We start from the raw sequence: 16,725 nt of genomic DNA, 5'->3' as shown, positions 1-16,725 counted from the left end.
AAAAAAAAAAGAAGAAGAAGAAGAAGCAAAAAAGATAGTATGAGGCCTGTATCTTTCTTTATCTTTGTGCCCAGTGATTCTATGCTGCTGCTGCTGCTAAGTCGCTTCAGTCGTGTCCGACTGTGTGTGACCCCACAGACGGCAGCCCACCAGGCTCCCCTATCCCTGGGATTCTCCAGGCAAGAACACTGGAGTGGGCTGCCATTTCCTTCCCCAATACATGAAAGTGAAAAGTGAAAGTGAAGTCAACCAGTAGTGTCCAACTCTTAGTGACCCCCTGGACTGCAACCCACCAGGCTCCTCCGTCCATGGGATTTTCCAGGCAAGAGTACTGGAGTGGGGTGCCACTGCCTTCTCCATGAGGCCTGTAGGCCCAAAATATTTATTATTTGCCTTTTTACAGAAGATCTGCCAACCCCTGGTTTAGATTATGGCAAGGATTGAGAGTGAAGAGGACCTCAGGCTTGGGAATAAGATGATTTTTGAACAGATAGTTGGCCCAACAAAAATAGAGTTTAAATCTAATAGCAAAAGGAAGGCTAGGTTAAACAGGTGTGAAAAATTAATGTGCTATAATACGAATAAAATATATGATAGCTAAAATGATTATCTGGCCCACAGATAACTGCACCATAGCCAGAAACTTCTCTAAAAGCCACGGAACAGAGAAATCATTTCTTCAACTATTCAATCCCTTCTTTTTGAAGGACTAATATGTGCTGCTGAAGCTTCACTCAGTGTATCCTTCTAGCCCCAGGGCTATGCAGTCTCCAGTTTGACTAAGACAGAGTGGAGAAGTTGGTTCTAGCACTAATTCTCCTACAGAAACGTAAGTGGTGTTGGAATTCTTAGATCAAGTAAAAAATGCCTTCTTAACCCACAACATAGTACGGTACTACTGAGTTCAAATTAATTATGGATAACAACTATCAATTACAAAATAGGCAGATGCAGAAAGCACCACCATTTATAACACTGCTTTCAAATTTTAAAATAAAAATCTTGAGCTTATCAGATCCATTTATCAAGAGAACTGCCAGGACTAAGGCATGGTTAATTGAAGCCATTTTATGGCTAATAATGACTAAATTGCTTTCTTCATTGATTTTTATCTGCTTTTGTTTTGTCATAGAGCTAAACTAGAAGCAGTGGGGCACAGTTATTAAAAGCAAAACTCTGAAGTCTTACAGGGTTAGAATCTCAGCTTTATCACTTCCTAGCCCTTGACCCTGGACAAGTTCCTTAATTTGTCTGAACCACCATTTCCTCATCTGTAAAGTGGATATGGCACTACCAACATGACAGGCTGGGCTGTTCTAAGGATTAAAGGATATATAAGTAATGCACTTGGCATGATTCCTGAAACCTAATAGGCATGAAATAAATGGTAACTATCATTATATAAATAGAAAGCGCTCCACAAACTGTTTTCACATCATATATACATATCTATAGACTTTTTCCTTCAGAAAAATGGCTTCCATTTGGCTCACAAATGCTAGTTTTTTCTAACACGTTTTACAGAGGGAAAAAAGTGTTATAATAAATAGGAATTCTCATTTATTCTCTAACCTTTTAGATTGAGTTAAAAATATATAGACTTCCTATGTAACATTTACAGATTATGAATAACTAAATTCCTTATCTGTCACAAATGTAAATTCGTCATTTCCTTTTCCACTTTTCATCCCAAGGAGGTGGTTTACGTACATTCCTTCACTCAGTGAAGCTAGTGACTCAATTCCTGGTCAGTTAAAATAAGAAACTAATTGTAACATTCCTTAAATTCATCACCAGTTTTCTCCTATTCTCACTTGCATATACTTTTTCAGAGATCCTAAAAAAAAAAAAAATAGTAAGTCACTGCATCTCTGCCACTTTCTAGCAAAGTTTAAACAGGTCACTTAGCTTCTCTGGGCCTTAGCTTCCTCACAGGTAAAATGGGAAGGCCCAACAGATTATCTAACAGGATTGTGTGATAATCAAATGAGAAAAAAAAGTGCATATATTTTATATATATATATATATATATGTAAAAGGTAGGTATATGCCCCAGCAAAACAGGAAGCTCATTTTCCTCTCCCTTTCAATTATGACCCTAGTCGGCTTTCACAAGCTTAGACCAGGAGACTTCTCAAACATAGTGATTTCTGTTACTCATCAGTGGCTATCCCAAAAGCATTAAAAGGAATAAGACCCTTAGCAACATACCAGAATGCTAGTAAGAGGGTCGATCTTCTGAAAAAGCAATAAGCCTTTTTCCTCTTCATCTAAAAGACTTCCTTCCAATACTTTATAAGACAGAAGCACATTAAGTAAGCATTAGCAACTCAAACATATTGTGGGGAATCAAAGGTTTGAACTTTCTGCCCTGTTTCCCTTAATAATAGTATATAAGCTCCAGGAAGGGAGAGACCGCCTCTGGCTTATTCACCACTGTATTCCCCAAAACCAAGCAAACACGAGGTACTCAAAAAGTTTAACTATGGTTTGCCTATAAAATAAATGCCATGTTCCATTGGAGGTGACAACTTTTCCTTGGTAGGGTAAATTCATCTGCTTAATAATGAAACCAATGTTCATAGAGTCAATAAATAATCTACCACTTACTAGGTATACAAAGTAGTGCAAAGCACTTGTCCCTGTCCTCAAGATGCTCTAAATCTACAAGGCAGACAATGCAAATACAGAAGTTCCTTTACTCTCAAAGAAGTTAGATCCCAAATAGTTTCTTGTCACCAAAGATAAACAAATGGCACATGAAAAGATGTTCAATATCATTAGGCATAAGGAAATGGAGTCAAACCACAATGAAATATCACTACATAGCCACCAGAATAACTGAAATTAAAAACTACCGTAACAAGTGTTGGGCTTCCCTGGTGACTTAGTAGTAAAGAATCTGCCTGCCAATGCAGGAGACTTGGGTTCGATCCCTTGATCGGGAAGATCTTCTGGAGAAGGAAATGGCAACCCCCTTCCGTATTCTTGCCTGGGAAATTCCATGGACTCAGGAGCCTGGCGCACTACAGTCCATGGAGTCACAAACAGCCAGACACGACTTAGCAACTGAACAATACCAAGCGTTGCCAAGAAATTAGAGAAGTTAGAAATCAGTTACTGGGACTATCCTGTTGGTCCAGTGGTTAAGAATTCACCTGCCAATAAAAGGGACACTGGTTCAATCCCTGGTCCAGAAAAATGCCACATGCCATGGGCAACTAAGCCCGTGCGCCACAACTACTGAGCCCATGCTCTAGAGCGCGTGCTCTGCAACAAGAAGTCACTGCAGTGAGAAGCCCATGCACTGTAACTAGAGAATAGCCCCACTTGCTGCAACTAAAGAAAACATACGTGCAGCAACAAAGACCCAGCACAGCCAAAAATGAACTTTACAAACGAAAAAAAAAAAAAAAAAAATCAGTTACTTTAGAAGTTTTGCAATTACTTTTAAAAATAAATAAACATTTGCCATACAACTTAGCAATTCCTTTTCTATGTATTTAATCAAGAGAAATAAAATTGTTATGACCACACAAAACCTGTACATAAATATTCACAGCAGCTTTATTCATAATAGCCAAAAACTGCTAACAATTTAAAAGTCTATCATTTGATAAACAACCATTGTACTTGCACACAACAGAACACTACTCAACAAGAAAAAGGAAGAAACTGTTACATGCAGTTAACATGAATCTCAAAGTATTTTGTTAAGTGAGAGAAGGCAATCACAAAAGGTTGTATAAAGACGAAACTTTGTGGTTCAGCTGGTAAAGAATCCACCTGCAATGCGGGAGACCTGGGCTCGATCCCTGGGTTGGAAAGATCCCCTGGAGAAGAGAAAGACACTCCAGTCTTCTGGCCTGGAGAATTCCATGGACTGTAGAGTCCATGGGGTCGTAAAGAGTTGGACACAACTGAATGACTTTCACTTTCAAAATGTTAGGAAATAGATCAGTGATTGCCAGGTTTGGAGGAAGGGGACTGACTGAAAAGAAGGAAAACTTTATGGGATGATACTATGATTGTGGTGGTAGTTTTATGACTATATTTTTCAAAACTCTAGAACTGTACACTAAAAAGTGTTAGTCAGTCAGTCATGTCCGACTCTTTGTGGCCCCATGAAAGGTAGCCCACCAGGCTCCTCCATCCATGGGATTCTCCAGGCAAGAATACTGGAGTGGGTTGCCATTTTCCTCTCCACACTAAAAAGGGTGAACTTTATTTTTTGTGAATTATATTTCAGTATGTCTAATTAAAATACAATTTACTACAATAACTGTCAAGCAATTTAAGCTAAACCACAGCACACTGAGCAAAGAAATTTTAAAAAGTTCTTCTGTTTATCCCTGTGATCCTAAGTCCAAAATGGACAGGAGAAAGTTTAAACACTTAAAGACCCAATATATGAACATTCTATTTGGCATCTTTTCCCAAAAGACAATCACTTAATAATCTTTTCTGTTATCACTGGAGATGCCTTAGACTCTTTATTCAATGAACTGTGAACCTGTAGCACTGTTTGTAGGTCTACAAAAATTTCAGCAATAGCATTTTAACTACTTTAGCCTTCTCCCAAATTAACACTACTACCTGCAAACTTCCAAGTTTTTCCATTTCATCCACTAATTCTCTTTAACTTTAGCTGATTATTACTGACTCAATAAGCATGGTACTTTCTGCTCTCTGTCCTTCAGAATAATTTGTCTCATCCCAAGCTATCATTTCCTACTACTTATTTTTTAAAATCTCTCATTTCTACCATAATTAAGTGCTTTCTTCTGACTGGAGCTATCAATCCTCACTGCTGCTGCTCTCTCTGAAAATGACAACTTTAACAACAACAAACTAAGCTCAAACACAATAAACACAGAGAAGTTTAAAATGACAAGGGTCACTGACTACAAAATGACCATAAACCCACTCCCCTCCCCAAAATGGAAAAAACAAAAAAGGCCCTCTATTGGTGGGATGAACCCACTTTTGTTCTGTGGTGTAGCTGTGCTTCTATTTCAGAGATCATCCTAAGGAGAAAGCCTGCCAAGTGGAGGAGCTGCTGCACTTAAATACAAGGCACTGCATATGGTATGTCCCTGGTGGTCCAGTGGTTAAGAATCTGCCTTGAAATTCAAGGGTCATGGGTTTCATGCCTGGTAGGGGAACATAATGCCATGGAACATTATGAAGCCTTCGAGCCACAAATACTGAGCCCACACACTCTGGAGCACAAGTGTCACAACTAAGACTTGATGCAGCCAAATAAATAAATAAATAAATATTAAAACAAAACAAAACACCCACCATACACTGAATACCACAGGAACAAAACTTGTCAAAAGCTACAGGGGCACAGGAAGAATCCCATTTTCCTAGGGCAAATATGGTGAAACACCATGCAAGAGAGAATCTGGGCTAAGACTTCAAAAACCTATGCTTAGGAGGACAAGATAACTAGACTGACACAACTTGATTTATTCTAGAGAATACAGTATCCACAATCTGTGGAGGGACTTGACTAACAGACTATTCATTAATAGTCTGGATTTGATTCAGCTAGAAATGAGAGCCACTAAAAGTTTCTGAACAGAAACAGTACACAATTGAAGATGTTTAGGAGAGTTTTTTTTTTTTTTTGAGGTGATGACAAAGATTCTCATGGCTATGGAGTATGCGCGAAGTATCTGGCCATGAAGTAACCAATCAGGAAGTTTACTAAGCTACAGTCAGCAAATACCCTCTGGTGACCATGATAAAAAGACTCAATCCACCCCCTTTCTCTATCTACATCTCTTCTCTAAAGCCAAATGAAATCTCAGAATCCTCCAAACAATACACCTATCAATCACAATTAACAGACAAAGTGAAACCTATTTGCCAGCCAGATTAAGGATCAAGAAAGGAAAAGCATGCCCGGTAGAAACAGAGGAACTTCACTTTGGATTCCAGTTCCTAAGTTAAAAGGACTAAAGAGACACTTTGCCACTTATACGTGTCAGAAAACAAAAAATAGCAAAGTCTAATTGGAACACATAGAGAAACTTTTTCTAGATAGGTAGATTTCTCCTTAGAATACTAAATTAGTATCAAATTTTGAAAACAATTCTGAAGAAACATATTATTAATACAAAGAAGAGGGAACAAGATTCTAAAGTCAGTTATGCAGCCAATGATGAGAGAATATTCGCAAATAATGTCTGTGGCCTTAATTTCTTCAACAGTAAAGAAAATGAAAACTAAAAACTCACCAGAGTCACTTCCAACTCCAAATCTGTGTAATTCTAAAATACTGAGGGAATTACCTGGCTTATTAATGGTTAGGGCTTTATGCTTTCACTGCCAAGGACCCAGGTTTGACTCCTGGTCGCAGAAGTAAGATCCCACAAATGCATGGGAGTGACCCAAAAAGCATAAAATATTGACAGCTTAATATATGTCAATATATTAATGTAATAAAAATGCAGAATCTCACTTTCTAAGGAAGGTATTCTTTCCCGCTTTAATAAGTACAGAAACTGAGCCTGAGAGTAACTTGCCCATTTGTTCACTCAACCATCTGACCACTTAAGTGTCAAGCATGGTTCAGAAGACTACTACACAATCGTGAACAAAATGAAGTTGTGGTCCTCAGAACTTAAATTTTAGTCACGAGGGGATGAACTCCAATTCTAGTCCAGATTAGGATTATCAGATAAAAGATACGCAGTTAAATTTGGATTTCAGATAATAAATAATTTTGTTCCATGCAATTTGGGACCTATTTATACCAAAAAATTAGTGGTTGTTTATCAGAAATTCCAGTTGGGGGGGTATAAATTAGAAGTTTGGGACTGACACACACACACAGCTATATATAAACTGGATAACCAACAAGGGCCTACTGTACAGCACAGAGGACTATTCTCAATATTCTGTAATAATCTATGAGGGAAACAAATCTGAAAAAGAATACACATGCCTGAATCACTTTGCTGTACACCTCAAACTAACACAACATTGTAAATCAACTGTTTTTTTAAAAATAAAAATGCAAGTTTAACTGGGTATTTTTATTTGCTAAATCTGGCAACTTTAGTGTAGATATTAACTGCAAAACACTTTCTCAATCCTTTTACTGTATCTCGGTGCCTCTAAATCAGTGACTTTGACTACACCAGTGAAAAATTAGTTTAAATTGTAAGAGTATATATACAGTAATTGAAACAAATTCCTTAAAACAATCCTCACCCTTAGAATAAGATACTACAGGGCATTGCACTTTTTCAAAATGTTTCTAAAAGGCCTGTCATAATCCACTAAAGTGATCTTACAACTTACTAAGTGTTCATCACCCACAGTTTGAAATACTCCTTTGAAAGATGAAAAAACAATTTAACCTTGTCTTATGAGTCACCATTAGGAGCACATCAATTAACTACATTATACCATAAAATAGTAATGCCTCTGGGGTGTACAAAAGCATGGAGTTACCAATTTATAGTCAAAACACCCATGATGATAAACTTTTGAGGTCTTGTGTCTGTTTTTTATTATTTTCCCATCTCTTAACTTCCTATCATACTATTATTACTTCTCACTGCTACCAATGTTTGCCCTAAAACATTCTACTTGCTGGCAATCTGTAAATCAAAAAAGCAAGCTAAAGGACTTGGCTAATGGGCCAGTGGTTAAGAATCCACCTGCCAATGCAGGGGAAACAGGTTCAACTCCTAGTCTGGAAGGTTCCACACACTGCAGGACATATAAACCCACGTGCCACAACTCCTGAGCCTGAGAGCTCTACAGCCAGTGCTCTGCAGAAGCCACTGCAATGATAAGCCCTTGCACAGTAACTAGTGAGCAGCCCCCGCTGGCCACAACTAGAGAAAGCCCGTGTGTAGCAATGAAGACCCAGCACAGCCAAAAATAAACAAAATCATTTACACACATGTAAATATACATATAAAAAGAACAAGCAAAGCAGAAGCATGTATGAAGTGAGAAGATGCCCTGAAGCACTCCCCTTTCTGTAATCGGCACAAGGTTCAACATAAAGACCTTAAGTCTTTTCTCTACCTTATTTTCAAGTGTGTTTCGGAATGAAAATAGTTAACTACCCAAGGTCCACAAAAAATGTTTATGAGCTCCAAAAGAAGAATGTACAATTTGATTCAAAAAAAGACTTATTTTTTAAAAACTAAGACTATAATCAGGATTACTCTAGATTACTTACAAAGATTACCTGTAAGAATATTTTTTAACATACGACTTATAAAAGGCATTACGAACAAAGTGGCAATCAAAAATATTTGACATTGACAACACTGGTAGATAGTCTCTCAAGGTAACACTTTCAAGAGGACAACATTCTGAAGTTCTGGAACTCAGTAAAAATAAGCCATGCACCACAAAACTGATGAGAATTACAAAGAGTCCATTATAGCATGCCATTTTATCCAGTTCCCTAAATGCTGCTAGCTACTAATCATGGCATGAAACTGATATTTTATAGCCACTTGACTCAACTTCAAGGCTTAAAGTATAAGCAAGCTACGTAAGAATTATTTTAAATTAAAAGGAATTTCAAATTTTCACATGAATACAACTGCAAATAATTTTAAGCAAATAAAGCCTAAGATTAACAGTTGTGGTAAATTTTCATCAACAACCCAGATTTGTAACAATACTATACTACTAAAAATAACAAAACAAAGGATTTAATATTTAAGCAGATTTTACACCACGTATATACAGAATCACGTATTTTCTTAAAAAGATGAGCAAACAGACCTTCTATTTCATTGAGCCAAGATCAAGGTTACAAAAGATATCCTGAGAGGCAAAAACTGACTGTGGCTATGTTTTCTTTTAACTATACAGCATGATCTTGTTTATGTCTCTGTCTGCACTTATTGAAAGTGAGGGAGATATAAAAAAAATTCTACAAATAGGTTGCGCTGGGCAAGTGCCCTAACTTCTCAAAAGTTAAAATTTCTTCCCTTCTAAGACAAGAGTTTCTGTTATTTTGTTATGCTCTAAAATCTTGTTTTAGGGAAAAAAATATTTTGAAAGACAATATATACTCTTGAATCCAAAACAGTTTTCACAAAGTCTGAAAAGACATACACCAAATTTCTAACAGTAGTTATCTCAAAGAAAAGATTGTGAGAGATTTTAATTTAAAGAATTCAGGGGAATTCCCGGGGGTCCAGTGGCTAAGACTCCATGCTTGCAATGCAGGGGGCCTGGGTTCAATCTCTGGTCAAAGAACTAGATCCCATATATTGCAACTAAGACCTGGCACAGCCAACTAAATAAATAAATAGTGTTTAAAATTTTTTTAAATGCTAAATAAATGAGTTTGGACTTTAAAAAAAAAATTCTCTGCACTCTTCTACAATTAAGTGTTTAAATGCACTTTTTTTAAAACACAGTTTTTCAAGTTATAAACAATAGAACTTTCAAATACAAACGAGGAAATACACAAGGACTTTCTCAATTTCAAGAAAGAATCTGATTTGGACAATGTTAAGTACATCTCTCATCTCTATTCTAAGCAGTGCGGACCACATTCTATACGTCTGTATGCCCCAAAGCAGAGTGAGTGAGTGAGTGAGTGTGTGTGTGTGTGTGCATGCGCCCAATATATATATAAGAAAATTTTTTAGTAGAAAATTATTCTTTAAAGATACATAAAAAAAAAAAAAGACAGCTCAATTTATTTCTAATCATCAATAATGTCAGCAAAGGTTATGGTATCAAAAATGTCTACATTACAAATTCTAGACTTAGGTGCTACAACCTTTCCAAAGCTTCATGTTCACTGATGAGTAAATTTTCTGATGAATATATCCTTATTTTTGAAGTCTAACATCTTAGGAGGCAAAAAGACTTCAAGAGGAAAGCGCAATCTGCTCTTTATGACAGTCTTCCTTAAAAAGATCACTGTATGGACCTCTTAAAATGGTATGGTTAACAGTCATAGATGACCCAGATATATTTTAAAAAACAACAAAAAAGGCAAGTACTTTCAATTAAAAAGATACAGTAGCAGGTAAACCTGTTAATAAACTGTATCTCCATCAAAGTCACAATCATTTAAAATAGCTACAAAGATAGGGTTTTCTTTAGGCTTAAACCTTTAATATGATATCAAAATACCATTACTATCTCATCAAAATAGAAAATTACAATTCTAGGGGAAAAAATTTTATAAAAGCTTAAAAATCCTTTTCAAGGTATAAAAGCACACTCTGCAATGATGAAAATAAGTGCTAACACAGCTGTAACGACTTAGGGAAAAAAACTGCCTTAAGTTGAAACATATGTCTATTAAATAGCTATGATATGAGTTAACATCCCCTGTGTAAAAGTATAATTGTCTCTCTAATTAGAGAAACAGAGAAAATACAAATTTACATTTAACCAAAAGAGAAGCAGGGTGACCGATAGCATGCACTGTGTTGCCTTTTCAGAATGCAAAATGTATAAGCAAGTATAGTCTTACTTTTACCTTTGTCAAAGATAACTCATTTGTTGTAGGTTTTTGCCAAACCTTAAAAAGTGTATTTGTACACCTGAAACTAACACAACACTGTAAATCAACTTGCTATTGTTCAGTCGCTCAATCATGTCCCACTCTTAGCTACCCCATGGACTGCAGCCTGCCAGGCTCCTCTGTCCTCTACTATCTCCTGGAGTTTGCTCAAATTCATATAGCGTCAGTGATACTATCTAACCAATAAAAAAAATTGTAAGTGTATTTTTCTCTAGATATTTAAAATGAAAATTAAACTGATAAGATAAAATTAAAAAGCCAACTAAAAAACAAAAATGTAACTCATTTAACAGCCATCTATATTACCTCTAGATTAATTTCAAATTTGACTACCATCAATATCCACATAAAAGAATGAATTAGCAAAGGAGGATGCAGTTTAAACCTTATAAACTACAATTGAGGCCATATGATTAGTTAATCTTGATTAAAAGCAAATGGCTAACTACCACACCTTCAAAACTTTGTTCAAACGTTATCTCTTCAACAAGGCCTCCCCGATCCATTTAAAATTGCAACCCATTCTTTTCCCCCACACTCCATATCACACTCCCTTAATATGCCACATCAGAATGTAAAAGGGTTTCCTAGGTGGCTCAGTGGTAAAGAAGCTGCCTACCAATGCAGGAGATCAAGAGACAAGGGTACGATCCCTAGGTGGGGAACACTCTCTGGAGAAGGAAATGGCAACGCATTCCAGTTTTCCAGCCTTGGAAATCCCACGGACAGGAGTCTGGCTACAGGCTATGGGGGTCGCAAGAGTTGGACAGGACTTAGTGACTCAACAAGTAAGCAACAGGAGAGAGCTATCTTTTCTTTTATAAATATCTCAAGTACCTACATCTCTATTGTACACAGATTTTCAATGAATGTACTGAACGAATGCAGTTTTCTTTAGGCTCTTCTATAAGAAATTTAAAGACATGAAAATCTCACCAATATTTAAAAGGAAACATGATAAATAATTACTATGAACTGCAGCATAATTTCTAAATCACAATGCCTAAGAGAAAGAAGCAGTAAGCAAGTCCTAAACTGAAAATTACTAAAAATTTTCACTCACACTTAATCCTGTACCCAAAGAAATTCTAATAACGTGCAAGTGTTCTGCCATGTTCGACTCTTTGTGACCCCATGGATTGTAGCCCGCCAGACTCTACTGTCCATGGGATTTCCCAGGCAAGAATACTGAAGAGGGTTGCCATTTCCTCCTTCAGGGGATCTTTCCAACTCAGGGATCAAACCCACTGTCTCCTGTGTCTCCTAACGTTGCAGGCAGATTCTTTACCTACTGAGCCAACGAGGAAGCCCGTTATTTAGAGTCTGGAATACAGTAATAGGACTGCAAACTCCTATCTATGTCTATGTAAATACACACACACATATTTCTTTTTTAAAACTGGGGAAGAGAATGTGGAACAGAAAGAGATAAGGTTTAACTAGTGATAATTCCCAAAAGTATTATAAAATTTAAAAAAAAAGTTACCCAAAAATACTTCGATCATAAACTAGCAGCTGATTAAAAAATATTTTGAGATGAACAAGGAAGGTTAACCAAAACACGAAAAAGTTTTAGAATAAGGTCCTCAAGACTGTCATTCCTCTAATGAGAATCATCAGCACAATAGTGTCCTCATGAGTATTAACAATTTTCAAGACATTTTCACATACATTATTAAGCCTCAGAGACACTGAATTCCAAGATAAACAGATAACAAAAGCACTAAATTGTGTATGCACTTGACAGTAAATCCAACTTTTCCCTTGAAAATCCCCCGAAGTTTAACAACCTACAAAGAAACCATTCTATAAAAGAGCCACCTCTTTAACACACAAGTCTTCTGAAGAGAATTATGGCACTAGCAAGCATAAAAACTTGAAGCCCTTTGACCCAGTAAAACCACTCCTGGGAACCTTCTCTAAGAAAATAATTAGACCAAGGCAAAAAGCTGTTAATAAAAAGATGCTTACTGCACCACTATCTACAACAGCAAAAAATGTGGAAGACCAAATCCCCACAACAGAATGGTTAAGCAAAAATTTAAGAAAATTCATAATGTGGTGTTAAAGAAGAAAAGAGCTCAATACAAAATAACATACACAATTACTAAAACTATATAAAAATCAAAGTGGCAAAAATAAGAATTGGATTAAGGTAAGATTATAATCAAACTTTCTAAGAGAAAACAGCCACCTTTAAAACATATGACAAAGAGAATTTTTGAAAGCCATGAAAATCCACTATTTACAACAGAAAAAAAGGTCAAATATGATGAAATGTAGTACTATTTAAAGCAGACGTGAATTTCTAGACATTCAAGAATATTTTATTGTCTCTAAACATAAAAACCCAAGGCTGCATTTTTTTTTAATTCACCTTTGGTCCCAGAAACACATTTTAACTGCTGATACACACAAGTATAACTTGTAACTTAGTTTACAAAGACATTAGTAACAGTGATTCAAATTTGAAAGGAATTCTACAAGTACATCAAACATGCAAAAGAACAGAATTTCACACTATATGAATTCAACTCATTAAATGAAATGTCACACATTTATCAACAAAATTAAGGGCTACAATTCATGCCTCAAATAAAAGAACTTAAAACAAGAAACTAAATCTTAAATGTTTATAAAGTCTCAAGAACAAAAAAAGATCTGTGGTAGGAAAACATTCCAAATAGTTTTGATCACTCAAGCCACTCTTGAACAAATTGTTATAATTTTTAAGCCTAAGAAAGCATATGCAACCTGTTTTAATTTTTAATTATTTGAACAAATTGAATACATCTGCCAGATTCCTTTTTTTTTTTAAGATTCTTGATGTGGATCATTTTTAAAGTCTTTATTCAATTGGTTACAACATTGCTTCTGTTTTATGTTTTGTTTTTTTTGGCCCCAAGTCATGTGGGATCTTAGCTCCCCAACCAGGGATGGAGCCTGCACCCCCTGCATTGGAAGGTTAAGTCTTAACCACTGGACCACCAGGGAAATCCCCAGACTCCTATCTGAACCCAAGAAGGAAAAAACAGTGCACTCTTTTTAATAAAAATTATGTTTAAATTTTTTCCTTTTTTTTTTTTTCCTATGGATGACACGGAAAATGGGGAACTGAAGTTACAGAACCCTACATGGACAGAACTGGCAAAATAAGCATTTCCCCCCACTTTTTTGAACTAGTTTTGATAGGAAGCATCTGTAGATGCTTCAAAGGAGAACCTGGGAGGAAGGGTGGTGGGTAGGGTAGAAAGCAAGTAAATCAATGTTCCCGATTGCCCCGCATGGAGGCAGAATTCCTTAAAAAATCAGCTCCGAATCATCTTGATGGATAACTTCTGCCACAAATGAAAATTGTTTGGAAATCGACTGCTAAAAACCTTTTTTCAAAAAGAAAACTCTGCATGAAAAAATCCCCTTATCCCACCTTCTAAAGGCAGGAGATCTAAGGAGGACCCTTATCTGAGCCTGCCAACCCCGCCTAGGCCTAAGGGAAGCATGGCAGTGCCGGCAACATGGATGGGGCACAGGGGAAATGGACTTGCGTGCCCTTGGTGAGCTCTGGCGGCACTCCCCAAGTTAAGGACACTGGCCACAATGGAATGGAGTCTATTGACATTTGCTACTCCGTTTGAACACTAAACATTTTCTTAGTTCGTGAAATACGGACAACCCCCCCACATACACACACACATCCACTCCAGAGCCAGACCCACGTCACTGAGACAACGCTGAGCCCCCAGTCTGTACCACAAACCTGGGTCATGGTGGGGAGTGGGTAAGACCAAGCAAGTAAACACCCGCATTTCTGCCTTCCGGAACCCCACCGTATCTCCTGCTGCGATTCCTCTCCTCTTGAAACGTATAAATTGGGGCAAGGGTTGAGGAAAAATACACAGCGTGCCCGCGCCCTGCCGCCGCCGCCACCACCACCCCCTCAGTCCCCAGTCCAGCCCTCGCCCACCACTATTCAAAGGGGCCTTCTCCGCGGCCTCGAACAGCAATGCGGCTCAGCCACCACCCGCGCCGGAGAGGCCTTGCGGGGGAAGGAGGGAGGCATGGAGGGGGCCGGACATTCCCCACCCCTTCCTTAGGTGGGGGCGGGAGGGACGCTGCGGGAGACTGCACTGAGCCCCACAATTTCAGAGCAGCTCTGGAGCCCCCGGCCGCCGCCTTAGACTTAAATGGGGAGGGGTGGGGGGGGGGGAGTCCCTGTCCACTCACCTCAACCAGGTCCTTCGATCTCTCCCTGGGCAGGGAAGCGGGTGGGTGAGAAGACTGGACAGACCCTAATGATTTCAAATAAGCCCGCAGCTGCCCCTTTAACAGGCGGGGGGCCGGGGTGGGGGGACGATGCTGCCCTAACTTTCCCCCCCTCCCTCGTTATTCCCAAACGGGGGAGTTGGCAAGTTTAGGCAGATAACCTAAAGACCCTTCCATGTTAACATTTAAAGGGGATGGGAGCTGTGCCCAAGCATCCCCGCGTTTGGGGGCGGAGGAACCTTAAAGAAGGTGATCAAGGGCTGACAATCACCGAGACCTGTGAACCCCTCCCAAACACTTAATGGAGAGGGGGAGGCTGCCCAGTCCTTCCATCTTGACCGTTTGGCGGAAGGGGGTGGGGATGTTGCAAAAGCCTAGACATCGCCATTCCCAGAGGGATCCCACGACGCCCCCTCACCCGACCCCCCCCCCCCCCGGCTCTAGACGGGAGCCCCACCCCCACTGCAGGCCCCCAGTCCCGCCGGTCACGGGGCGGGGACCGCGGTGCGGGCCGCGGGGGAGGGGACTTCAGGCTCGAGCTGGTCCAGGCCCCGAGCCGAGGCGGCTGAGGCGCGACACCCACCTGCCCAGGCCCGGCCGCCCGCCGCCTGTGCTAGCCGCCGCCACTGAGGAGGAGGAGGAAGAAGCCGCGGCCGAGGACGACGAGACTGAGGACGGCGCGGCGGCTGGCGACGTGAGAAGGCCGCCGCCGCCGCCGCCAGGCTTGCGGGCATTGGCGGCCGCGGGCTGCGGCTGCGGCTGCTGCTGCTGCTGCTGCTGCTGAGGCTTCAGCGACATGGTGAGGGGCCCATACACCGGCCCGCACGCCGGGCGGGGACAGCCGGGAGCCGGGCGCGCCGAGGAGACGCCGGAGCGCGGCGGGGACGCGCGGGCGCCGAGCGGGGAGGCGCGGGTTGGCGCGGCCGGGGGGGCGCCCGGGCCGGCGAGGGGGAGAAGGAGGACGACGAACGGGCGGGGAGGCCCGCCGAAACCGAGAAGTCGCCGGGAGCCGGGCCGGGCCGCGCCGCCGTTGCTACCAAAACAGTCTGAGGAGGAGGGAGGAGAGCGCTGCCCGGAGGGAGGGGGGCCGGGGCCGGGCGGGGGAGGGGCGGCGGATGGATACGGTCCCGGAGCCCCGCCGCCGCCGCCCCGCCGCGCCGGCCGCGGGAGCGAGCGCCGCCCGGGCCACCTGGCCGCAGCGAAGCGACGAGGCTCGATAGCCGCCGCGGGGCCCCGAGGAGCTGCGGCCGTCGGGCGCATCGGGGGTCGGGCACAGAGGTGCCGCGTGGCGAGGCCGGGTGGGCGCGGAGGTATGGAGTGGGGACTCTTTACCGGAAGTCGGAAGGGTCGGACGGAAGCAGAACGTGAGGCGGCCCCGGGGCCGGGAGGGACACGTGAGGAGCGGGCGCCGCGCTGGGTCGCGTTCGCGGGGGTCGGGTGAGGCCCCGACCGCCGGCCCTACCCGGATCCGCCCTCCTCGAGGCGGGTCTGCCCTTCGGAGAGGGCGTGTCTGTCTTCGCCTGAAGGGCGGGCCTAGGGTAGGGGACCGGAGCGAAGCCTTTCTGCCCCGCCCCCCTCAAGCGTTCAACGTTCTTAGACTGCTAGGAAAATCCGTGTTTGGCCCCACCTGATGCAAGTTCGAAAATGGACTGCGAGTGTCTTCAGGACGAGACTGTCTTGCTACATATAAGTCAGCTTGAACACAAGCATGCCATAGTTTTCTTTGTATCCCCGGCACCTCACACACCGTAGGCTCTCACTGTGTCAGCCAGGTGTCAAAGACAGGCCGTCCTGTCTTTCCTTGCCAAGACCTACACGGTTGGAATCGAACAACCTCCCGGGGCCACCCACATCTGATTACCTTTTCCCCACTTTCTCAACCCCAGCAACACTAACCAGAAAACTCTTGGGTATCTGACCTTCAT

The 16,725-nt window shown here is 41.2% G+C and overlaps 1 protein-coding gene across 9 annotated transcripts in view; it reads right to left on the bottom strand.

Annotated features, from left to right (window-relative positions):
• ATXN2 (ataxin 2) overlaps positions 1–16,229 on the bottom strand; it is a 102,133-nt gene extending 85,904 nt beyond the window's left edge. For 5 of the 9 annotated variants that reach the window (XM_027566771.1, XM_027566775.1, XM_027566773.1 and 2 more), the window contains exon 1: positions 15,384–16,227. In XM_027566771.1, coding sequence (XP_027422572.1) covers positions 15,384–16,060 — 677 coding nt within the window. In that variant the 5' untranslated portion in view covers positions 16,061–16,227. Of the gene's footprint in view, positions 1–14,294; positions 14,400–15,383 lie in introns of those variants that run through there. The other 4 variants (XM_027566776.1, XM_027566774.1, XM_027566777.1 and 1 more) reach the window with 3 other exon arrangements.
• Positions 16,230–16,725: the final 496 nt, after the last annotated feature.

This window comes from Bos indicus x Bos taurus, chromosome 17 (genome assembly GCF_003369695.1).
Source record: "Bos indicus x Bos taurus breed Angus x Brahman F1 hybrid chromosome 17, Bos_hybrid_MaternalHap_v2.0, whole genome shotgun sequence".
In the NCBI taxonomy this organism is placed as follows: Eukaryota; Metazoa; Chordata; class Mammalia; order Artiodactyla; family Bovidae; genus Bos; species Bos indicus x Bos taurus.
The sequence above is the reverse complement of the archived record's forward strand: the minus strand, read 5'-3'. Positions and strand labels throughout refer to the sequence as shown.